This window comes from Euwallacea fornicatus, chromosome 19 (assembly GCF_040115645.1).
Source record: "Euwallacea fornicatus isolate EFF26 chromosome 19, ASM4011564v1, whole genome shotgun sequence".
In the NCBI taxonomy this organism is placed as follows: domain Eukaryota; kingdom Metazoa; phylum Arthropoda; class Insecta; order Coleoptera; family Curculionidae; genus Euwallacea; species Euwallacea fornicatus.
Window position 1 is genome coordinate 587,426 of NC_089559.1, and position 25,795 is coordinate 613,220.

Below are 25,795 nucleotides of genomic sequence, written 5' to 3' on the forward strand. Positions count from 1 at the left end.
AAACTTAAACAAACCCCGGCTGTTTAATTAGCGCCAAATCGGGATTCAATTTAAGCGGACAAAAGGGGGATCTAAAGAGTTAATCAAACATCTCGGATTCCCATTGTAGAACTTTGCGGTTTGCGGGATAAATTGTATATAGATCTGAAAGATAATAATGGATTTGTGGAAGCTTTTAAAACCTAAAATAATAATTCCGCGAACTCAATTAAAGGGAGAGTTTTCGCTAGAAAATACAACAACGCAACTAAAACGTCTGATTTAATTCCGTGGAGTCACCGCACGAAATTCGCTCAACTTTAATTAGTTATGGAATCGGTTCTCGGCAAACAATAAGGAAAACAAACTTCCATTATTAATTCCCAAAATATCACCAAAGTTAGCGCATCTCCCACGTCTCAGTCTATTTAACGTTGCCCTGAACTAGGAAGTCTAATTTACAACTGTTGTCAGGACCGTGATTTAATAACTTCCTGGGGCTAATAAATAGCAATGATAATAATAATAATAATAATCCTCCGACACTTTATTGTCCAACTTTCAATGTGATACCGCGTTACTGCGAGGGCGGAGATGGAACACACCGAACAGGTACACGTAACGGGAGTCGATCTAGTTACACCTACGCCGCATTTGCACACCGCTTCACCCCCCCCAGTAAAAAGGGGGTGGAAAATGTTTTGGGTCAAGTTCGATTCGGTCCGTCGAGTATTTCGACCCGTCGGTGTCATCTCACTGCCGTCATCATTGCAACCTCGTTTTTGGTCGCGTACTCCTTGTGTTGTGTTGCACCGGAAACGTCAAACTTCCGCTACGTCAAAACTGTCATTTCGACTAATCTATCTGGCATTGTTGGCACAGGCCGCAACTGCGAATCGCGAAGTCCTAACGTTTATTAATCAATCACTCGGCGCTTCCCTATCACATGGGTCATGGTTATGATGGTTATTGTTGGTTATCAAATTTTACCGAGATAATTGGAATGTGGCTCGTTGAGAACTCGACTGCAAGCTCCAGCTAAAGCTATCAGGTCGCCATTTTAAGTTTTCCTTTTTTGCTCGTTCTAACATACGGTCCCGTTAAACCGGCGGGTAGAGTTGCATGTTTTGAAAGTTTTACAAAGAAACATCGCACACTCCGAGTTTTGATTAGACCATTTCTTTTTCAAATCCGGCACAAACATATCGAAATTTCAACAGAGAACACAAATAACACCTGAGAAGGGCGAACGCTTTACCGCTTCGGGATACTTTAGAGGAATGTGATCCCACTTTAGTGGCACTTCCAGAGGAAATGTGATAGATAGATAATGGATAGAGAAACCCCCGAACACTTTTATGGAGTAAAAAGTAGTCGTAACGTGGTCTCAAAGTCAAATTTCTGTGATTTTTTTTCCCAACCCGGAGACTTTCAGGTATCACCACTTTACGCTGCGACCTGTGGGATCGCTCGTAGTGCAGGGAGATGGGCCAGGCGTGTCCCTTGCGGTAACGCCATGCAAAATGACTGAGGCAATTCAAATAACGGGGCTTCTCCAACCGGAACGGCGAGCCCTGCGCCTGCAAAAATTTCGCAAGCTCGTTTAAAAGCTTGGAGAGCTTCGCATAATTTCGATGTCCGACCGGCTTCGATGCTCAGCTATACAGTAATGAAGGCCCTTGAGGTTTCCCGTCGCTGCAGGTTTCATCGCCATTAATTGATGTTTGTGACTTGTAGAAACGATCTACTGAAATGGAACTTTGGGAAGATTCATACATTTGCCTTTCGCATGAGCCCCGGCGGTACTGCGCAGCTCGGACAGAAAGACAATTTTTCGAACAATTCCCGTTTTTCGGACCTGCTGGACTTATGATAAAGTATGATTATCCAGGTAGAGTTTCATCAGTGGATCGTCTTTAGCTAAAATGAAGCGTCTCTTTTTTTTAACTTCAGTACATTTCCTGAGTCTGAAAATCCTTTTTGATTTTGATCGATTTGATTTCAAAAAATTTGCAACTCAGAAAAATTTTCGAATTTTTTATCGTGTAGATGCAGCCGACGGGGAGAGGTTAACAAGCGATAAATCATCACAATCATTTTCGGCGTCCCACCCATTTGACCTCCCGCTGGAAGAACGCGCCTTGCTGGGCAATTTACCACAAGTCACGGAAGCGGACAACAATGGGTAAATATTCATGGCAAGGGACAGTGGACCAAGTTGATCCCGGAGCTGGATATCGCGATCCCGTGCAAGCATAAAAGCCTCAGTGATTACGCAACTCTAGCATTCAGCGGCCATGAGAGTTTTAAGCTATACACAAGTCGGACAGGAAAAACCGGCCCGAATTATAAGTCCCGCGGAGTTGTCGGCACCACAGGACACTACTTCTGTCACTGTTCGGACTTACAAAGAGAAAGGGCTATGCCGGTGGACACGCCGACTCCGGTACTCTTAATGGGAGAAATGATGGAGGACCAGAATGCACGGGACCGCTGCAGGAACACCGTTGATGCAATCGTAAAGGAAAAAGAGCGTGTGGAACGGGCCGTGCTAGATGCCTAATTATCTAGTGGTAGACATACTAGAAATACTGCAAAGAGCCAAAAATAATGACGAGACATCCAAATCATGTTCAACTACCAAGTGCACCTCTCCGACATCGTAAGGAACGGTTCCGGGTAGTTGCGGGATCGACTCCGAGTGATCCCCGAATTTGTAGTGAGTAGACGTCCCGGCGAATTCCACGCTACCCGGTTGCCAGAACTTCACACCGAGTGTCTTAAGATTTTCCTCGTAGCAAAAATCTTTATAATAAAAAAAAATCCAATTTAAAAATGTGAAAATTTAAAATGGCGCCCGTAAGAAAAAAAAAGTTGATAATTGTTGCGGAAAACGAAACGTTGGATTTCGGGTATGAGATGTCCACGTTATGGAAGAGGAAAAGCCGCAGTGATGGATTGCCAAAAATTTTGAATTAGCTCGCCAAATGGGCCGAGGAAAAAATAACAACTTATTTCCAAAATTTGGTTTTTTTACTAAAACCCTCGAAGATCATCCAAATTTGTTACACTTTCATAGGGCACATTTTTGAACTCCAAAATTGCTCGAGTTTGCTCCAATTTAACCAACCTCGTACCTTTGACGATAAAACAGACACCGCGTATGTAGTGTTTCGTATAAATTAACAGCACATTCTTGTGAGGGACAACAAGAAAATTATTATTGTTCATATCATAAAGGGGGCTTACGTGGCTTAAAAACCCGTAGAAGGGAGGAAATTTATGGTTCCTGAAAAGGAGAGGCTTAATTTGAAGTGTAATTAAATGTATTATTTATGATCAGTCCTGGAGGAGGAAAAGAAAAAACAACGTACATTTCTAATTTATTTCCCCTTTGAGACCGTAAAAGGTTCGGACAAGTCCCACATTCCGCAGACACCAACAAAATGCGAAATTTAAACAAATACGAGAATGTATCAATACCAAAAATGGCAATATAGCCACAGGGGGTGTCTCAAACAAAGTGAATTCCGTGAGGACTATAAACCCGGTAAGAGACATAAGGTGACTCAAACTAGAAAACAGATGCGTATTTTTGTGCCTGTTCAAAACATGTTCTAAAATTAAAAATATGAATAGAGGCAGACAGAATGAGCAAAAAACTGAAAACTGTAATTTTCGAAAACAATGAATTATGAGTAACCTATTTGAGTTAATTAAATAATAATAAAAAATTAAAATTAAAAAAAGTTTTCTATTGTCGACAATTGCCAATCGAATGGCAGGAAATTTTTCTAGCTTTGTAGATTTCGAACAACTATATCCAATTTTGCTATTTATTATGGCCGCCATATTGGATTTTGGTGGTGTTGAACGCGCAATAGAAAAGTTATTTCAACCATTTACGACAAAGGTGCCCTTGGATCTACCAAAGTAGAAAAAATAAACAAAAGCACCATTTCACCTAGGTGGGGTTAAGAGAAGTGCTTTGTTTTATACTATTCAAAGAGCCCTAAGGCACCACATATTTTATTTAGTGAACCTATGAAAACTTCAAAATAGACATCACTCACGGACTGCACCTCTTCGTCGTTGGCAAATTTCTTTTCAAGTTTGGGAATAGAAAATAATCTAAGAGGGCTAAATCTGGCCAATAGGGTGGATGGAGAGGAAGTTTGGAACCAAGCTGATTCATTTTAACCATTGTGATGACGAAAGTATGGACGGATGCGTAGTATTGATGAAAGAAAACTATTTTTTTCGTTAAATGTGGTCATTTTTAGATCACAAGTTCGTAGGTGCGGGGTCGTTCCCCTCAACGGGGTGGCAACCCTTTCGGGAATCTTAAATGGCGCGGAGGGTCACGTGGCATATCAAATCAAACACTTTTCAATTCCCTTTACAAGTGTGCTGATTTTTTTTGCGCCGCCATTTAGAACATCGATGAAAAAAATCGAAAAAAAGTGAAAAAAATTGAAAAAAATCACCCGAACTTAATGATAATAAACTCGCCAATTCTGAAAAAACTACGTTCATCATCGAATTCTTAAGATAAGGTGATGGGTTTTGTTCCGATTTTACACTGATCAAAATTGTATCGCGAAATTTGGCGATTCGTCCGACGATCCGAAGCGTCACGGTTCACACCATTGAAGCGAAAATGAAATTGGGCCCTGTCTATTTCAAAAACAATAAAATATCCCGAGAAAGCACAAGAATTCTTAATGGAAGGCATCCCGGTAAGAATCTGAACCATCCCTACGTGACAAATTTAATATCTAAATTCATGGAGACTGGATGCGTTGCTAACGAAATATATGGAAAGCGACGCCGTTACCAAAAACGCTACACAGTAGCAATTTTGTGACATATTGCACTGGATCATGCAAAATCGAGAAGAAAATCTTATTTCATTTATATCATATTCGCCCCGAAAATTAGAAGCAACATCAGGTACTTCCCGTAGTGGTATTCGGAGAATCTTGGAAAAGCGCAACTTCGATCCCTATGAGATGCGTCTAATTCATGAGCTCAATGAAGATGATCCAGATCGCCGTGTGCATATTTGTGAGGTGATGAGCGAAAGCATTTTCATTAATCCCAATTTATTACATTCTACACGCTTTTCTGACGAACGCACATTCTTTCTGAATGTTTTCGCCAACAGACATAATTGCAGATGTTGGAGTGATGTGAATCCTAAAATTATGAGAAAACAGCATTCACGGTATCCAGAAAAATTCAATGTACGAGCTGGGATTTTGGGAAATCGTATTGTTAGACCTTTTTTCTAACTGATAACCCGACGGCTGAATCTCACCCCAATCTGCCTAAAGACGTCATCAACCCTCACGTTGTGGACATCCTTGAAAACGATGATCAGACCTCAGAGAATAATGTATCTTTTCAACAAGATGGCGCCCGCCACGGCATGCAGTTCCTTCACATAACTTTTTGGATCGACATTTTCCCGAACGCTGCATCGGTAAAAGTGGTTCACATTGAACGGCCCCCAAGATCGCCCGATTTAACATCAATGGACTATTTCTTGTGGGGTCATTTAAAAACTGTTGTTCATGAAACGAAATCTACCTCTTTAAAAGATATTCGCCATCGAGTAGTGACAGCAAGTGGCGAAACAACTCCCAAAATGCTAAAAAATGTTCGGGGAAAAGTTGAACAGAGACTTTATTATTCTATGGAAGTAAATGGATGGCAGTATGAGCACTTAATTTAACGAGTGCCTCTACATTTCTCCACTACTGTAGCTGACCTGAACTTTTTGAAGATGTGGCATTGGAAACAAGGCTAGTTTATGCACGTTGGAGCGCCTCCTCGTTTTACATTTACAGGTTCGAGAGCACTTGGACGATACATTGCCGAATCGCTGGATTGGACGAGGAGGCCCTCAGCCTTGGCCACCGCGATCGCCGGACTTAAATCCTTTGGATTTCTATTTTTGGGGGCACCCGGAGCAGCTAGCAGGCGCTGTTCCAATTGCCACCGAAAATGAACCGCAGAATTCGATCTTACAAGCTTCCAGCAATACCGGCGATGGCCCCGGTATCCTTGGACGCGCGCAAAAATCTCTTGGGCGACCAGCTGAAGCATGTGTGATAGCCAATGGAGGTCATTATCGGCAATTTCTTTAACATAATTCAATTATTCGATTACACGTGACATTCTTTCCTTCTCGTAACGTTGGATTTCCTTACCAACGCAGCGATACTATTGATTCTCATTTCTCCAAACCGATACGTAGTACGGAAAACAAACATTAATTTTCAACGCCCTGTATATGGGAGATGAAGCGCCTGCGCACTTGTGATCACATAAACTTTTTTTTTTATATTTTGAGCTGGGCAATCGCCCCGTGAAATATTTTAGGATACCTAAGAAATGCCCTGTAGGTTAAATTACATTTTGTTTCTTACCGTTTGGACAATCTGCATGGAGCTCACTTTACGTGGGACATCTCGTATATATACATATATATATATTTTTAATATAAATGAAACGTTGCTAAATAGTATGCTATTCTGGCTTTTCCATAGACACACACACACACACGCACACAAATGAACAAAAATCCAATTAGACTAATTTCCTGAAAGGGTCACTTTGAATTTCCAATATCCTAGTGGCTAATCCAGGACTTGGACGCCTCCAAAAGCAAATTTAATTTTCATATATATAAAATTATTTAATCCTGGCTTATAGCCTCGAGAGCCGACGCTATAATACCCGAAGGATTAAATTCCATTTCGTTTTCTGGTACATTTAAATGGCAAGTGCAACCACCCGCAAAGGGTAGAAATCCACCCCGACCCGCGGCATGTATAACAAACATTTCCTAATACAGTTATGCATATAAAATATTAGTGCAAAAATAATTTAAGGACATCACTCATGACGGGGAGATGGAGCTTAATGCGTTTTAGCTGCGCCTGTGGGCGGATCATAAGAAAACTGGCGGAAATATTTCATGGCACTTGACAGGTGAGAAGCAACTTTAAAAGCCATTAAATTCGAGGAAGCAAAATGCAAAGGTTGAAAGGATATTATACGAGACTGCAGAATGCAGGTTAAAGTATTCATTTTGCGACTTCGAGGGCAACAAACCCCCAATAACCCCCACATAGGGGCATTTTAGGGGAGAGAGTTTGCGTGGGGCCCAGCCCTGAACATCCTGCGTGTCATAGAAAAGACAACACCCCCCGTAAAAATGGTTTTATTTAAACAGCTTGTGGGACGCATGCGCGGGAGCACAGAAAACGATCAAATTTCCAGCCATATTTCTCAATGTGTTTACGAGATATCAGGAATTTTAGTGTTTTTTTTTACTGTAAAAATTGCGATAAAATATCAACAATGCGACTGCAAAATATCATTTAATGGTGCGAAAACGTGCCTAGACGCAGCACGCAGCGAAATTTACATCAATTGAGCAAGTTTGAGGGAGGCCGAATGGTGTGAGTCTACAAGAGGTTGGTCAGTCATCTAGGAAAATCGCCACTAGATTAAACCGTAGTAGAAACACCCTAGTGAGATGTTGCCGGGCATGGTTCCAAGACTAGCAAACAAGCAGAAGAAGAATGGAGAAGAAGAGAAGGCAGAGAAGAAGAAGAACTGGACGATCCCGAAGAACTGCAGAACACCAAGATGGCCGCCTTCGAATTATGGTCTTGAGAGACCGGTTCGTTTCGTTACGGACGCTGATGGTTTGATGACTGTGGAAGACCCATTGAGATACGAACCGTTTATCACCGGATAAGAAGTTTCGAACTGATTTCCTACCCTCCCCATCTTGTGTGAGTCCTCACCTTAAATCATCACCAAAATCGACTGCAGTGGTGGATACAATGGAATCTGGAATGGGGTAACATTATGTTTAGTTACGAATTGGGGTTGGGTGTGCGTGATGGTCGGGCAAGAATACAACGAAGAGGGGGTGAAATACTGGATCCTCGATTTACAATATAGAGACATGTGCATTAGACTGTTGATTTGGGATGATGTTGCATATGGTAGCAGGTCACCTCAGCTTTTCACTAGAGGCAGTATGACTGCCCAACGATGCTTCCAAGAAGTCCTGGAACATCGTCTCGTGTCTCACCTGGAAACCCTTGTTGATCGAGTTTTCCAGCAAGACAATGCACGACCACATGTGACTAGAGTGACTATGGACTCCTTCCGACGAAACGAAATCAATTTGCCACCTTGGCCGCGTCGATCTCCAGACCTCTCACCGATTGAACATGTGTGGAGCATTGTAGATAGAAGGTTGCATAATTTACCCCATCATCCACAAACCCTGGCAGCGCCATGTCATGCTGTCCAGTTAGCTTAGAATGAGATCCCCAAGAGGACATCAATCACCTCTTTAAATCCATGTCTAGACGTGTACAGGAACGTATAAGACACCGCGGGGGACCGACAAATTTTTTTGTTTTTTAACAATTAAATTTGTTAAGTTTTTTTTTTTTTTTAATAAAGTATTCGTTAACGAACATTATTTAAATGAAACCATTTCTACGGGGTGTTCTCTTTTCTATGCCACGCAGTATAAATTAAATTTATCATTCTTAAATATCATCCCCTATTCTTGACGTTACCCGGGCGATGTAAAGGGTTTTTTTTCGGGGGCATAAATCCGTTTTATTACTGCTTTATCTTGGTGATATCTCTCGAAATATATCCGGCGTTTGGAATGTAGCATTTTGGCTAATAAGTAGAATTATGGCCCTTTTATAGTAATGGAATAACGTTAACGCGTTAACAAGATTTATGCCCGGCAGTAAAATTGTTCCGCAAAGTATTACACAGACGAGTCCCAATTCAATGGGGAGAATTAATGTGTTTTGGAACCACCGAACTACCATGGGGACAAGTGAGATATTTATTGGGGGAATTTCGGTCCAATTGTTGCCATACGAGACACGCTTGTAAATTCCCCCCATAAGGCCAAAGATGGCAAAGTGTCTAAACATGTTTGGTTTTTCCATTACCGCAATTCTCGCTGTAGGAGCCAGAATAAAAATCCTTCCACGTGATCCACAGACATCGTGTTCGGACCCGTTTTGATCGCGCAGATAACGCAAGAGAACGCTCATCAAGGAGCTTCAGTGTATTCAGGCAGGGCCGCCCTTCCTGAGGGGGCCAGCACAACAACGCTAAATGGCGGCTTGGGAAGATGTGACCAGTAGAGCCATGAAAAAGGAAGTGAGTGAGATCTGTCGTGATGACAGCAATGTTGGGAAAGGGAGTGTATACATCAGAAATAAGTACTTTAACTTTAACTAGGGGTAGGGCTTTTCAAGGGCAACAGATCTCCTTGATACTTTTTTTTCGATCACCCCTCGTTATCAAGATAAAAGTAAAAATGGTATTGGACAAATTTCATTACGCGAAAAAGAGGACACATTGAGCAAACAGAAAATTTCAAACTTGTTTCATTCATAAAAGATGCTCGAAATAACCATCATTGTTTTCAAAGCAACGCTGCAACCTCCGACGAAATGATTCTTCAACTCTTTGCGACATTACTCAGCTACTTCGAAGCGATATAGCAACATTTCCTACACGTTCTTCCAACTGTTCGTTTATGTTCACCCGAGTAGCATAAACTACACTTTTCGTGTACCCCCAGGGAAAAAAGTCACGCGAGTTTAGATCCGGAGATCTTACGGGCCAGTTCATAGGACCATTTTGTCTTATCCATCGTCTAGGAAAATTTTCGTTTGGCCAATTTCGCACTGCTCGTTAGTCGTGGTAGGACGCCCCGTCCTGGAGAAACCACTGGCTCGAATGTCCAATAACAAATTTTCCAATAAATCTAATAATTGTAAAAATTTTTGCCTATTTATCGGTCTAGGTATTGCGTGAAAATCAGGCGATTTACGAGTTCTGCTCACACATTAATTCCAAATCTTTCCTGGAAATGGTTTGTTGGGACAATATACAGGTTTTCCTCTGCCCGGATATGCTTATCGATTTTAAAATGCTAATTTTCCTAGTGGCGTAGAAATTAGGGGCAAAAAAATCTCGCGCAACCCTAAAATTTCCGCCTCTGGCGTGTGGAAAAAATTGAAGTAGCGCTCGAAACGTAGCTAATATCAATGAAAATAGGTGGACAAAATGTGAATTCTGTATCTCAAACGATTCCTGAGGCATCGCCAAGAAACTGGAAAAAAGCTCTTTTGACATTCCCTATATCGAAAACGCTGAGTTCGCGGATCCGTGCCAATGGAAACTCTTTTTCTTACCACGAGAAGGAAGAATCACACCTTCTATATTCCTACGCATGCTTTAAAACACCCTGTATACAGGGAGACTTTTTGTTAAAAATTTGCCCATATTGCAAAGACGCAATTTAAAAAAGCTCAGGCCTAAAGCTTGAGAGTGCTACGTTGATTTATGTTAGTTTTGGAGCCGTTTTTAGAGAACGCTTTTAGAGAATTTGTGAACGTAGCTATAATTGGTCATCGAGATGTAATTCAGTATTTCCGTTTGAAAGGTTTTAGTCCATCCAACATCAAAGCGGAGTTAGATTCTACTCTGGGGAAATCTGGTCGTTCGTTAACAACTCTAAAATATTGAGTGAAAGAGTGCAAACGCACCCGTGCGGGCTGTGAAGACGCACCCCGGAGTCGTCGTCCTGATGACACTCTAGATCCGACCTATCTGGAAATTTTGATGAAAATTCATAAAAATTTACTGGGAAACCGCCGGTTAAAATTGTGTCAGTTAGCAGAGACGAAATGCATATCAAAAAGTACTTTACATCATATTTTGAGGGGCTACGAGAACGGTGGGCACAAGATGGGTGCGGCGATTAGTCACAATTAAACAAAAACAGCGCAGTGGGGATGTTTCAAGGGAATGTTCAGCGAAGTTTCGCAACAATAAAGCCGAGTTTTCGACTCGATTCATAGCCATGGATGAAACATTGGTCCATCATTTCGCACCCGAGACGAAAGGACAGTCGAAACAATGGACTCAAAGGGCAGAATCGGTTCCAAAGAAGGCGAAAATCGTTTCGTCTGCAGGAAAGGGAACGGCGTCGGGTTTTTAAGGTGCACGTGGTTTAATTTTTAATTACAATTTCCCTAAAGGAATAACGATAAAGGGGGATTATTGTACAAATTTATCGCAGTGCTTGAGCGAAGGAATAGGAAAAAAGCGACCGGATTTGGCGAAAAAGAAGGTCTTGTATCATCAAGACAAAGCGCCAGTCCACACTTCCGTGATCCCGATAGCCGAAATCAATCAACTGTGTTCCGAACTTCTTCCTCGCCCACCCTATTCGCCAGATTTAGCTCCCTCAGATTATTTTCTATTTCCAAACGTAAAAAGAGATTTGTCGATAATGAAGAGGTGGTGTCCGCGGCTAATGCCCGTTTTGAAACATTCGAAATTCCTTATCACAAATAAGGTGTAGAGGCCGTAGGACATCGCTGGGAAAATTGTGTCAATCTCAAAGGAGACCACGTTGAGAAATAATGTAATATTTTCCATTTGTTTTTTCTTTAAGTGTCGAGCACTCTTGGGACCATCTTCGTATGTCCCCGAAGGAGAAAAATGCGGTCTTAATCACGAAAACGGAAGGAAGTACGTTACGTGGCTAAAGCCTTAGTCTAGTCAAAAAATTCAGTGTCTAGGGCAATGAAAACATTGTAAAAATTGTCGATAAACACGTAACAAAGGAAACACTGGGGCGACAACAAAGATCAACGGGCATGCAGCCGAGAGAAATCGATAAAAATAAATTCGATATATGTAAAAAAAAATAATCTCACAAAGGGGGTATTTTTAGGGGCTGGAAGCAACCTCGAAGCAACGGTCGCATTTAGCAGGGTAAATCGTTCAGCAGCTCGAGTCATTTTGCTCCGAAACTCAATCGGTTGCTAAATCGTTGAATAACTGTTGTCTGTGTTGGATACGGCCAATAACTGAAACGTGGAAATTCAAAAAGGGCCTGAATGTCACGTGGATCAAATTCCATAAATTATTTGCAAAAGGGTCCATGTGACAAGCTAATACTATAAAAAATGGTTTATATGCCTCACGCTTTACGCAGCTATCAAATCGTGAAGTCAAATTTGAGTGGGGTCCAAGATCGTGTGAGTCTTGTTTGTTGGAGGGGTCCAAGTGGCAAGATATCTACATTGTTTACAGCATTTAGAACGGATGGTAATGTTCCGGCGGGAACTGTGAAGGCGAAAAAATGGAAAAAAATTCAAATTTTCATAAACAAAGGGCTGCGGCAATGTGGAGTGACAACCGCACGGGGCGAGACGAGGGCGGGATTATTTTGATGTTACTCGTTTGTGTAGTCGTCAAAGGCATTTACGAAAAAGTGGAACAGAAGTCCGTCGTAAGTGGTCATTCGTTTCCTACCTGCGACAGGGACTTTGTCCAGATACAAAAAAGACAACGTGTTAGAAAAAACTGCATCCCTGATAGTGTGGGGGGATGATTGGAGAGGCGCAGCGTGAGAGACCTCTCAATTTAATCCACATGCTCAGAAACGATTTTAAAAATGTTCAAGACGTGGCAGAGGACTATTTTAACGCTATTAAGGTGAAAATTTCCTAAGTGGCTTGGATAAGAATTGAACAGGGACAAGCGAATTTGATAAAAACCAAGAAGACCTTTCCTGATTCGGAGGAATGGGCATTCGCAATGTCCTGATGGAGGGAAAAAGGTTAACTGACCTTTCACAAGAGCAGATAGCCGAACTCGATTGCGCTAATCGTGCTTCAGCTGAAAAGCTAAAAAAATCTGAAAGACATGATAGAGTATATTCCTTTAAAACAGCCACCTTTTTGTGAGGATCTCATAGAGATAAATGAACGGAAGTAAAAGGTTCCTTTGGACGTAGACTCTTTTTAAGGATTCCGATATATATAGCACTTAAAACCTTCTAGAGTCTACAACGTTTAGGCCAATTTCGTCTCTGGCGCATATTTTCAGAATGTGTAGAGTATACTTGTTTCACGTAACTGTAACTTAACTGTTCAATAAAAAATATTTTGGAAAAATCTTGTGGCTTATTTTCAGTTTTAGACGCGTACTAAGTAACATCTTAGTTCAACATTTTTGATATTTGGACAGTTTTGAACTTCCATGCTTCGATTGCAAAAATATACTTGATGAACACGTCATCACGGACATATTTCGTGCAGCGATGGCACTCTGCAAAACAATGAGAAAAATGCGAACACACGCATGGTCACAAACGCGCCATTATCGATATACAGGGTGGCAAAGTTTAACTTCCCTCGCATCGTAGCAGGACATTTTCAACAATTATTATAATTTTGTTTTCGCTCAAATTTACTTTTATTTTAAGAAAGCTGAATTTTTTGTTTACTGAAATGTTTTTGCGAGTTTTGCTGAAGGTGCGAAAATATCGCAGGAGACGGAAAGGCGAATGAACCAAAGGAGAAATTGAAAATTGGTATCAGATTTCGTGCAGAGCGTTTTAAAAAATTTAAAGCTTCAAATAATGCATGACCAAAGAAAGCATGGCGCCCTGTATACAGCTACCAAGGATTTACGTGTTGTCGCAAAGCGTATTAAGGAAAATCGTTGTACGAAGTTTCAAAAATTTAACGCACAATTTGCGTGAGAAAAGCGCTAAATACGAAGACGAATGTGGAGCTTTGCCACTTCGTGCGCCTTGACCATGCATGGTCAGTTAGCATTTCTGCAGAGTATTAACGTCCCCTTAAATGCATCCATGACATGTCCCTACGTACGTGTGCGCTAGGCAAGTCGGAAGATCCCAACCAAGCAAGAATTCCACGTCGAAAGGGCGCAGATTAAACTGCAAGTAGACTAACCTTTTTTTTTTTTTTAAATTGACCATCAGATTATTTTTCACGTACTTCTGGTTTCTTTTTACGTGTCCGTAGTTTATTTCAGCGTCCCTTAGATTATTTATCACTTGACCGTAGTTCATTTTTTACGTGCCCTCAAATTGTTTTTTACGCGTTCGTTGTTTAGTTCCGCGCGTCAGTAATTTCCCCGTCTCGTGCCTATAGCGTTTTTTACGTGCGCCCGGTTTGTTTACCATACGGTCGTAATTAATTCATCAGGCAGGTAATTAAAAATAATACCAATAATTGAGTGGGTCTATACATGGTGCTAGGGAAATAATAAATTTCGCGAATTTAAGCGATAATAAAAAACGTTATTTCACACAAGACGTTTACCTGAACAGTGGCTGTATGCGACCGTTTTCCCGGAAAGCAAAAAAAAAACATCTTTCGAGAATTGGCAACGTCGCGTCGTGTTTATTTCATTTCGATACCTCCGTAAATAGCCGCTTCAACTAGCCATAAATTTTTACTGAGTTTTTTTGGGTGCAATAGGTTTCACGGTTAAAATTTAAACATCACGTGATTCACATTTTAATATTTTGATAGGCCACTCACCTTTAAATTATCGTCGTCATCTCTGATTAGCATAACGTGTCACGTTACACGCTTTACACCGCCCGCATCACAATCAAAAACACACATTTGTTATTGTTTTCACTGCACTAAATGTTCGTAATGTCCGCCATTTAAGTCCATACAGTCCATATATGTCCGATGGCGTTTTAACACATTTTCCTGCACACGATGGAAAATTCCGTTTGTCAACCTGGAGGTTTTCCTCCTGAATAGCGATTAGCGTTGAACGGGCCCGGTCCCTTCGGAATTTTGCAATGCCTCCCCGTGACACGTCACCTCATGGTACTCGCATCAAATGCACATTTTCACGTGGGTACCGTCGATTCCGAATAAATTCGTGTACTAATAAAAAGTCTGGTTTAGGCAGCTATCGGATGTTGAGGAATTGCAAAAAATTATCATAACAAAAACAAATTCCGTTTCCTCGGTCGCGATCAGTGCGGCGTTGCCGCTTCAGTTGGCTTTCGCCGATTGAATTGCATTGTTAGTTCGCATTCAAATTTTAAATCGCTTTCAGCAATGCTATTGCTGAATAATTGCAACTTCTTTCACCGCAAGTCCAACGATCAACATCTTCCAAGCGCGTTTTTCATCATTTTCCTAACACTGTAAGCTCGCCGTAGCCCTTCGGGCACCACCTGCAACCTTTTCTCTGAAAACACCACTAGGTCTTCCGTTCCGGTTGCACCGAACTGTTCTGTTCAAAATGACATTCTCAATCGTCGATTCGATATTTGCGAAATTTGTTTGCTTAACGTCATTCACGCATATGCGAGTCCGAGGGTTGTGCGAGGAGGTCCCCGCCGAGCGGCCATTTCCTCCGCAGAGAGTGCAGATTATACTGCAGATAAATTAGCCAATACTTTGTTATTTTTTTAGTAGCTCTTTGTGGCCTTCCAGACATTTCCTGACCGAAAAAGAGCCCTCAAACCTGCAAATTCACCCCATGAAAGGCCTGGCCCATAAACGATTAAATTAGGGTCCAAATACAGTTATGAACTTCCTATGGAGCCCCTTTTTAACTCGACAGCCCTCGAAAGGGTCCGGATAAGTAGACCCGCACTTTTGCCGGCTGCGGGCAGGTGTAGTGGAAAAGGGCTGAAGGGGTTATTTATCGGAGTTTTGTTGACAATCGTCCCTCCAAGATTAAGGTGAATTTAGTGCCGGAATTAGCGCGACCGCTTTAAACGGCCAATTTGTGAGTTTTGCTGTCGCGCTTAAAGAGACGGGGAGCTTCCTGCCGGGGATTAAACAAAATAACCCTTCTAACCGCACACATTTACCCCTAAAAACTATAATTCATATACACAAGGCACAGCCGAAATAACAATTCCCCCCATCATCGTCACAATGGTATGTAAATTTAAATGCCATTTTCGAGCAGCCTTTTTCCAGTTTTTAAGGGTAAATCAGGCCCGGGGATGTGTTATGTATGGGGGTGATATGAGAACCTTTTGTTGCTGTCGGGACCGGGGTTGAAAGGGAAGTCAGGGAAAAGGCACGCATATTGGATGTGTTCGGCGATAAAAGTGTGGAAGTTTCCATTAATGAGCCGTCTGTTTTTGCATTTGAAGTCCCCGCTTTTCATGGGCAAGTTTCGTGTTACACATGACGGTTAATTTCCGGCCGCTAAATCGTAAATTTTGCAGGAAAATGACCCAGAAAAAACGGATGAAGGAGGGAAATATCCGCCGCTATAACCCCAATTATCCGACTCGTCCGTTCCGCAATAAACTTAATAAATCAGCCATGTTTTTCAATTTCTGTTATCGCCCCTGTCAATTAAATTTAATCAGCAGGAATTTCCGCCGGTCGACAGTCCTAATTAACGCGAATAATTAAAATCCGATTCAAATATTCGTTAAAGGCTATTTTTAAAGTGCTTGCTAATTAGATCCATTTTCGTTTCTATTTTTTGTTTAAAACATCTTTTTTGGTTCATGACTCAAACACACACGCCGTGGAAGGTAATTACGAAAGCATACGTCATAGTCACATCTCTCTTTGTAAGAACGTCTGGAATTCTTGTTTCAGACTCAAATTGAACTTATTTGAGGAGCAAAGACCGGGGATATATTCTCGAAACCGGTGGACAACTTCTACGATCCAACGACGTCAAAGTGACGTAATTTGTCGAATTGTTAGCACCTGAAGAATGAGACTGTTGCCGGTTTTGACGTCATTCGGATGCGGAAATGTTTAATTCCTGTTTTGAGAAGATCAAGGATCGGGGGCTTATTTCTGAAACAAAAACGAGAGGAATGAAATGGGGCATTGCACGTTCGCTTTGTCTCGCGGTTTTTAGATTTTTTGTCAAATTCTGTAGGCCCGCGGGCCCCACCGAAGACCTCCACTGGCAGGATAAAAGTTTGCGAAGCTATTAAAAATGCGTAGAGTTTACTTGAATTGGAATATCACAGACCAGAGACGTCGCGATGGAAAGAAGTATACTTATTTTTTGAATATTCGGGCCGTCTTGGTTGCGGCATGGTGGGCCCAGATGTACAGTGAAAAACTCAAATCAAAATTTTCAAGTCTGCGCCAAGCCGTTCGGACGCCAGAGCCGTCTCTGTGCGGGGGCTAAAACGAGACCCGCCACTTAGCCTTATTTCGAAGTCTTAAGTTTTGACAATTTTTTTAAATATCGCCCGCCACTGAAAACCCCAATTTTAGGCTTAACATTTAGGTACTAAACACTTCAAAAATTCGCTATTTTCCAATTACAACCACCTGCTAATTTGATAATAACTCCATGTAAAACGTCAAAAAAAATACGAAATTTTCTGAGTTTCGTGCCTCTGGGAAAACGGGGATTATCCAGATTTGTTTTTCCTAGACTTCCGTTAAATTTCAATAAAAACTTCCCTCTCACACGATAATGCTCTCACAACTACATGGAGTATGTACTTGGCGCATCAACATATATCGCACTTAATGAAGGACTTTATTCGATGTTGTTGTGGAAACATAAAACTTAACGGTATTCCTCCTCCTTTTTAGAGCTGAAATCGATGTCGCCGACGTTCTCTGAGGATTCTGGAAAGCCATCGAGCACTTGCCAGGAAAACAGGCAAGGCCCATTTACGACGACGGTGCAAATCAGGAAAAGGGCTGGAGAGAACTTGGGAATCATCTTGTCAGCTGGTAAGTTTCCATTGTTTAGCTGTCCGAGATTCGGTGGTGGGAACTATTCCTCGCTGATAAAAGTATTTCAAGAATTTACAAGACATTCACTCCTTAAAGTGGCCGGTGGATTTGCTGTAAATGTCCGAAAAATATATGTAAAAGTGAAAAAAAAACAAATATTTACATGTTTATTCTGATTATCACATCAATTCTGGGAGCATTTTTAATAAAGTTTTGTGGAATTGCGTTGTATTATTGCAGTTTTTTGACAAAAACGGATTTTCCGACAAAAATTTAAAAACGAATTATAGTTAATGTTTACTGATGGACAAGTACTTAATATGGAATTTCGTGGAAAATTTCTGGTAAAATTTAGCATTTTGCTCGTAAAAAGTTTCCGAATTTACAATCACTGTTTTCAGTGCTGGATGTAAAATAAATTCGCCGTAAAATTTCAATAAGCGAAAAATATGGGATATAAGGGGATTCTATCTACATGACGATTCCAGCGACACTCAGCTACGCAGCGGGGATTTTATGGTCCTTATTTATGTCCCATTTCCAGAAATACGAGCCTGATCCAAATAATAAATAGAGATCAAAAGGAAGTGCAGAATCCGGGAATAAATATCCGACTTTGGAAGCTATTTCCAGACGTCTGGCATGGACCAGATATAGATGCCTGAAATATGAAATTAGTAATTTAAGTTCCATTTCGATGTGTCGATGATGCATCTTTAGCAGATGAAACTATCCATTACTGTCTCTCCATTGTTGTCAGTTCCCAACAAAGAGAAATCGGATAATGTGTTTGCTCACTTTGCCCAACGTTTATTCAGTCCTAAAAATACAGAGGGCTGGCAACCAAACACTTAACTAACAGAGCGAAAGGGGGACTGGAAAATCTGGCACGTAAAAGTTTCAACTTTAAAGGCATAGGCTCGAATACCCGACACCTCCCTTTATCCAGGAATCCAGGGAGGGTGTCTGTTTATAAATTCTTAAGCTTGCACACACTTAACGACGTCGTTGACGGCTTTGCAGTCACACGGGCCATACAAACGCATCCGGTGCCAGCACTCCTGGATACACAAAGCCGTAAAGGGAGAAAACTGGAAAAACAGTGGAGTGTAGCAGGAAACAAAATAAACGAAATTTGTCAAAATCCCATTTTGATTTTTTTTTGTTGCTTAGCTAACACTTTCCCGGTAAAGTGGACAGAGTTTTTCTTTAATGAAACAAATTTTTTCAGGAAATTCCAACTATTTTCATAAATTTTCCTTTTGAAAAAACGAAATCGGTCTAAGCCTTTCTCATTTGCAGTGGCGTTCTTCAAACTGTTAACACATTTTTCTCTTTCAATTTTCATATTTGACGTGGCGTTTTTTCAGCTTTCTCGAGTCCTGATCCCGCTATGATCAAAACAACTTTGAAATGTGAAAAAGTGAGTTGTCTGCTAAATTTGAATATATGAAAAATGTCTTATCTGCAGGTCGTATGTTATGAACTTTTAACATGCTTTCCGACTTCACTTTCCAATCTTTATAGTTCGTTTTCAGCATTCGAATTTTTTAGCCGAAAAGAGGTCTTCAACAGAGTTCGGTCTTTTTGCCTCTCTCGGTCGTGGTTCCATCTACCGTGCTTCAGCTGACAATTCAGGAAAATAGACAAAAATCCAACAGAAACCACAAACTACAGATTATATGTGGCGCCATCTTGGGGAACGCGTGTCTAATTAATTGCTCTTATATTTTGCATTTATTGATATTATTTGCATTGCTAAAATTTGACTTGATTTTATCAATTATTTGTTAAAATTCCAAATGAATAATTTTTGGGATTTTCAAATCAATTTTCGTCTCGAGGAAAAATTTTACTTGTGGCGGATTTCTAAAAGCGTTATATTTATACATCGAAACAGCCCCTACAAGAATATTTCCCGGTATTTTCCGGTCAATTTTCAACGACAGAAATAGGAGGATTATGGAGAATAATTTACGGAACGCCTCTGGAACGTGACACCTCCAGTGAATATCCAGAAACGTGTTTTAAGGGGAGAACGAAAGCCTTCTTCGGTGTGTTGCGTGTAAATATAGATAGTATATTATGAGTTTTAACGACCTCCGTTATATTTATAAATGGACTTCTGTATATTTTATTGAGTCATATTCACAGATGTTATGTTTGCACCTTAGGCAGGTCCGGGCTAGAAGTTTTTGCCGCCGTTTCTACACTGTTTTCTACAACGATTTTGGTGGATTTGTCATAGTTAACCGAGGAGGTTCGTTACGACAACCAACTCGGAGGGTGACTGAAAAACGGTCAATTTATCAAGATGGCAGCTCTTTTGCATCCAAACCCGACACGGTCGTAATAATACGAGCTCGGTTTTAGTGTAGTGTAAACACCTACAGCCATGGCAGCGTGCATTACACATTATTAATGGACGATGTCGCTGAAGCTGAAATAGTTCCAGTCAGTGATACGTTTCGAGTCGTTGCTATCACAGCTTTGTCACTTCAGCGTATACATATTGCCTCTTTATGACCCATTTGCTAGGGGTGACACATCCGGGGTCCAGAGCACGTTATTAGTTTAAATTTCTCAAAATAATCAACAGAGATTTAAAAGTGTTTCGTTTCAGTAGTAATGAGAGCGGTAGACCGAAAGTGGCCTGTCTCCGCCGATAAATGTCGTCAGTGTCAACGTCATACGTCAACAGTACCGACATTAGTCACTAAATAACGACGTGGCGGTACTGTCATCCGTTATTTATAATGGGATAATTCATGAAGAGGTCGAAGCTAGGATAGGTGAGTTGTGATGGCCACGCCCTAAAAATAAGTAGGGTAAAAGCAGGCACATTTAAAATTAACCTCCCACATTGCGGTAACTACATGCTTGCTGATAAAAGCATGTGGTTAGCTGACATAGTGGTAGTACGGGTTATGAGGGTCCAAACTGAAAATAGGCTATCATTTAATAACAAATATCGCAGGGGCGTAGATAGCGTTCGTCATGGTTAACAAATGGCAATTATTGGCAGACGACAATTATTGTTATTATTGACAAAAGACCTCGATTCTAGAGGACGTCGATAAGGCTTAAGAAGCGTTTTTGCGGTTAAAGAAACATTATAAATGTAAAATTCTAAAGGAACGGGCACTAAACAGGCAATTTTTGGCAAAGGAAGAGATGCCGAAAATATGAGGGCAATTTGTAACTTCAGCCAGGAGTTGCGAATAACAGTAACCCCCAGATTTAGAATATAATATCTATTTGAGTGCTCGAGCAAGCTTCAAAATTAACAACGACGACACGAACGGTCCTAGAAAGTTCGTTTTTCATAGAGATGAGCTTAGAGCCTAGAACCTAGAAGAAAGACAGTAAAAACATATAATTCGCTACACTTTCTCTCGATACAATTTATACTTATTATATATAGATTTAGGGTGAAAAAATTTATGGGTAGAGGTAAAATTTATAGCTTAAAGGCTTCGGAATGTTTCTTTTTTTATAGAGATTTGACTCAGTACCCACCTAAAAGATACTGAAAATATGGGTTCAATTCACAACTTTTGTTCAAAGTTATGAACACGAGTAATAGGGCATCACGAAGATTTATAATACCTACTTGAGGGTTCGGGCAAGTTTCAAAATTTATAACCTCGAAGTGAAAGGTTTTAGAAAGTTCCCTTTTGATATAGACATGACACAATATATACCCTTAAAATGCTGAAAATATGGGCACACCTCGCCACTTTAGCCAGAAATTATGTGTAGCAGTATGATAGGAACCACCGAGCTTCAAAAGTTTCATCCAACGATTGGAGCAAGCTTCAAATGATGCTTTAATCAATAGAGAGCAAGATCATTGCAAAACTAACTGACTCTTTTAATGCAAATTTATGCATTTATTCTGAACATATTCAACATCGAAATGAAATAATAATGTACGGCAAACATCAATATTGTGCTTTCCTTTGCTCTGTCCGTTCCTAATTTAGAGCTATTTTTCCTTTATATCATATATGTTTTAACAGCGTCATACAGCCAGTCTGGATCAGCTGGAGTATCAGCGCAACCTCTCGCGATCAAATATGAATTTTCACGATCCGAAAGATATATTCATTTTATAGGATTAGCGGCGACAATCTGGATATATACGAATGGTCGATGTCCAGGAATAAATAAGTTAACAAAAATACCCAGATTTTGACCAATATTATGAATGACAGAGTAAACATGGCAACTTTCCAGCTGCATTTCAACATACTCTGTGAACGACTTCACGCTAATAATCACACAATCGGCTACTTAAAACCGTTTTAATGTGCAGTTAACACGATGCTGGACAAGAGAAACAATTTTTTTTGCGCAAATTGGATTTGTAGGAAACCTTCAGGAAGGTCAATAAATCTTTTCACATAACGAGCCAGTTTCTGGCTTCTCATTCTCTCATCTGGTTAGTGTTAATGGATTGCTCGCAACTATCGAATTTCCTTTATGTATCGATTTTGTCTTTACACACATACATTAATACAAGTTCTGCTAAGTAACTTCATTGAAACTGAATCTCGAAGCAAAAGTGCGGAGATCTTCGTCATAGATAATAAAACACATTTCGCAGCAAGTTAGATTAGACCGAACAAATGGCTTTCATTATCTCTCATTTCATTTCCCTCCAGTGTAGGTTTGTTTCGTCCTTTTTGCAATGGAAAGCAGTTAATAATTCCGCAGTTATTGCCATAACATTTGACACGAAAATTGGAATATAAATCCAGGGTCGTACTAAGAAAGCATTAAATCCTCTAGAGTAAACCTTTCAAGTGTTTAATGACATAGCCCTGGAAGACGAAGACACCGTTTTAAGCCTTCGCATTTCCTTTCAACAATTCCAGCACGATCGTCCAAAAATAGAAGGAAAAAGGGACAAAATACGGAGACTGTTTTCGCACAAAACTTAAGCCGCGCAGCGTGGCGGTAATTAGCTCGACACAAAAATGAAACGGAGCAATAAGAGCAGTTCGAGTGTTCTCGGAGCCAATTTGAGTGACAGTAATGGAAAGTGTCTCGCTAGATAGATCGCAGTCCATTTGTAAAGTTGACTGAACCAGCCAGAAATAAAAGTACTCCTTTATTGCCTTATTCCCTTCTATTTTTCCGCAGTCGCTTTTACCGCCGCTATTAGAAACTCTCGTTTTTCCACTAATCGCTCCCTGAATTGACACGAATAAACCAACTAATTAGAAAAAAAAAGAAAAACACTGGACGCAATCGTTTCAATTTGTTCAATCCGTCCGTCTTTCTCGTAGTTCAAATCAGCGTTGACAGGTGACGGCGCCATTGCTCCGACGGTGACACGACCAAAGACATTGTGATGCTCATAGATGGCGGTCCCGAAGCCCTACTCGTGCGTGCGCGCGCGTGTGTGTGTGTGAGTGAGATAAAGCTAATTGTGGTAAAAGCAACACTAAATACCCGATTAATTGCCATAATTTCTTCATTTGTGTTAGAGTAAAGACTTTCATGGGACGTTGACGTTGATGGAAAGTATTGCGCTCATGTGGACCCGTGATGAATCGCTCTCCATTTGTAAAGTTGGCTCAACCAGCCAGAAATAAAAGTATGTACTCCCTTATTGCCTTCCTCTCTATTTTTCGGCATTCGCCTTTCTTCCCCCAGAAAAACGAGCGTGTAATCGTTATTGGGATGTTTGGGAAAGTGGCGAATCGTGTCAGAATCTACTTTTTTCCAAAAGGGACTATGAGGTAACCGATAATATGGTCGATTAAGAGAAGGTAGACAAATAGCGACCCCACTGCTGGGGAGACGAAGTCGTCGCTTTTGGAGTTCTGACACAAATGTGAAAAATCGGACGTTTTTCTTCAAATTTGGGCCTCGAATGCGTTCTAAATTTATATATCGACAAATTTAAATGAAGTTATAATTTAATATAAGTTTATACGTCACTACTGAAGCTACGTCCCTGCGGCCATTAAAAGGTTATGAATTATTTGTTTTATGCGGGTCTGGAAAGTCGATTTTAAAAACGGCAGTGGCTACACCGAAGGGGTTTTTAAGTGAAATCCAGTTTAGGATATTTCAAGCCTTGTCGTAAAGCATTCGGCACAAAATCAAAATCTACAATGGAGCAAATAATTTATTTTCAAAAAAAACCTTTAACGCTCTGTGTCTACATCAAATTTGCAATATTTAGTAATGTTTAACGAAAACCTAAACCGTGAGTGGGTTATTAAGAATTGGAGAAGCTACAAATCTAAATCGCATAATCTGCAAAGTGGTGCGAATGTTTAACGAATTCGGCGCTTCAAAAACACTCCGAATTTTTCGTTTTTATCTGGAATCAAGATTTAGCTTGGAATTAAGTTCAGGCGCACCTCGTCACACTTTTGCAAGTCTTAAAACCTGGGATCAAGGCTAAACTTAACCGATTTCCTAGTTTAAACTTCAGGTCGTCAGTGCCGTACCTAAAGAGGGAAGTACATTTTACGAAACTTAAAACTCCTGAAACGCTAAACCCTAAATTTTCAATTAGCCGATCCCTTGAGAGACACCACTGGCATCTAACAGTGCACAGGAACCAACGCTGAATAAAGTAATTTATCGATTTGTTGAGACGCCGCTGGTTTTTCGAGTTGCATTCAGATGCATTTCGCAGTACATCAGCTGAGAATTCGAAGTCTTCAACGGCGTGTCAACGTAAATTTTTGAACCGTTTTCAGGAAATCCCCGAGACCCGCATTAAATCCGCATACCCCGATAGAGGTCGTGGAAACCTGGAAAAAATCTAGCTTCAAATACCGTTTTCGAACACTCGAAATTATTACATAGAACCAGTTAACATTCGTCGGTCGTTAATAAATTCGTCGGCGAAAAGAAAATTTTCAATTGGTCAGCCATGGTCCAAAATGTTACATACCGACGCTCGGCGTCAGCAAACTGGAATTAGCGCGTTCAATAAAGGAAATCGAAATGGAAACCTTAATAATAGAAGTGTTTCTGTCTAACATGGAAATGAAATTGATTCTGCATCTGTATTAGTGGTGCGAAACGGACGCCAACAAACTGACCCGAGCGTTATCAATGTTTACAGTCTCCATTCAGCGTTATAACCGGAGACGATAAATTAAGAAATTTTAATAACTGTGACAAATTTCCAGAACGAAGCGAACCTTCCAACTTCCATTAAAACTGTTAACGAGCCGTTCAACCATGGAGCCATCCCAGATATGGCCCGTTCATTATGCAGGCAAGAGGTTGCTGAATTTTAATGAAGCTCAAATATCTGATTAATATACTTTGTGAAGGGCGCCACGTCCACCCCACTGGATCGTCTTGTTTTTTTTTTCGGTGTGGGCCAACTTCCTGGCATATTTACCTGGCTTCGAGTAAAATAAAAATAACTGGATAGCGCACATGTTTGACTCGAAAGTTCGGTTTATCCAAGAGGCCAAAAATAAACACGCGCCAGCGTCTATGAGCTACAACACTGGCCAAACACTTTCGGATCTTCCGCACTTCGGGTCGACGTTTCAAACTCTCGGAATACTTAAAATACTTGAAAAGTGCCCGTTTTTCTGGATTTATTAGTGCGTGGGTTTGAGTGCAGTGGACAATGGTCGAATGAGGATTTTTCCTACTCAAAAAGTAAAGGCGGCCAATTAGGACGGAAGCTTTTCCACGAAGTCGAAAACATTTGCATAATGAGCCATAATCACGCTCCCAACTTTCCAACACACTACATATTTCTTTAAAAGCGGCAGAATTTCCTCCTTTTTGGACTCCGATACCTCGACAGGGCTGAAAGTTTCCTTATAAAGCTCTACTGAGCATAAATATGAACTTTTTAAGTTTCTTTCATCAACTTCCACCGTGAACGGAAACTTCGTGAAGGAAGCACTAATAGAAAAGCTAATTTGTCGATTATTGTTTAGATGGCACCACCTATAGCTAATTAAGTTCACGCAGCCCACAATGCTAAGCCCAGAGACTGTTTCTTGCTACAACATCAGTGTTTCTTATTGATTGAACCTTTAGATGTTTTCCTATATATATATATATATATATTTAAGTTTGGTCTCAATTCCAAAACTAAAACTTCTCTCGGTAAAATATCCGGCGAACAAGTTAAAACTTTCCTCAGGAACTTAGAGAGAATTCTCATAGAAAACAAATGGAGGTTTTTGAAGTTGCTTAAATCCTTC

At 40.6% G+C, this 25,795-nt stretch overlaps 2 protein-coding genes and 1 long non-coding RNA gene across 10 annotated transcripts in view; 2 read left to right on the forward strand and 1 right to left on the reverse strand.

Annotated features, from left to right (window-relative positions):
• Positions 1 to 14,884, reverse strand: part of ppk23 (pickpocket 23) — a 76,694-nt gene extending 61,810 nt beyond the window's left edge. For 2 of the 3 annotated variants that reach the window (XM_066293364.1, XM_066293363.1), the window contains exon 1: positions 14,421 to 14,883. The gene's annotated coding sequence lies outside the window, so the exon portion shown is untranslated. Of the gene's footprint in view, positions 1 to 14,420 lie in introns of all 3 variants that reach the window. The other variant, XM_066293369.1, reaches the window with a different exon arrangement.
• The window catches only part of Grip (Glutamate receptor interacting protein), an 88,570-nt gene that overhangs the window by 34,425 nt on the left and 28,350 nt on the right, over positions 1 to 25,795 (forward strand). For 2 of the 5 annotated variants that reach the window (XM_066293357.1, XM_066293356.1), the window contains exon 3: positions 17,442 to 17,585. In XM_066293357.1, the coding sequence (XP_066149454.1) occupies positions 17,442 to 17,585 (144 nt within the window). Of the gene's footprint in view, positions 1 to 17,441; positions 17,586 to 23,129; positions 23,194 to 25,058; positions 25,239 to 25,795 lie in introns of those variants that run through there. The other 3 variants (XM_066293361.1, XM_066293360.1, XM_066293362.1) reach the window with 3 other exon arrangements.
• On the forward strand, positions 889 to 2,703 carry LOC136345231 (uncharacterized). Of its 2 annotated transcripts, none has more exons than XR_010733112.1 (4): positions 889 to 1,349; positions 1,415 to 1,663; positions 1,717 to 1,870; positions 2,029 to 2,703. It is a non-coding gene; the product is annotated as an uncharacterized lncRNA (long non-coding RNA). The 2 variants fall into 2 exon arrangements; XR_010733113.1 differs by having other exon boundaries at positions 1,415 to 1,645.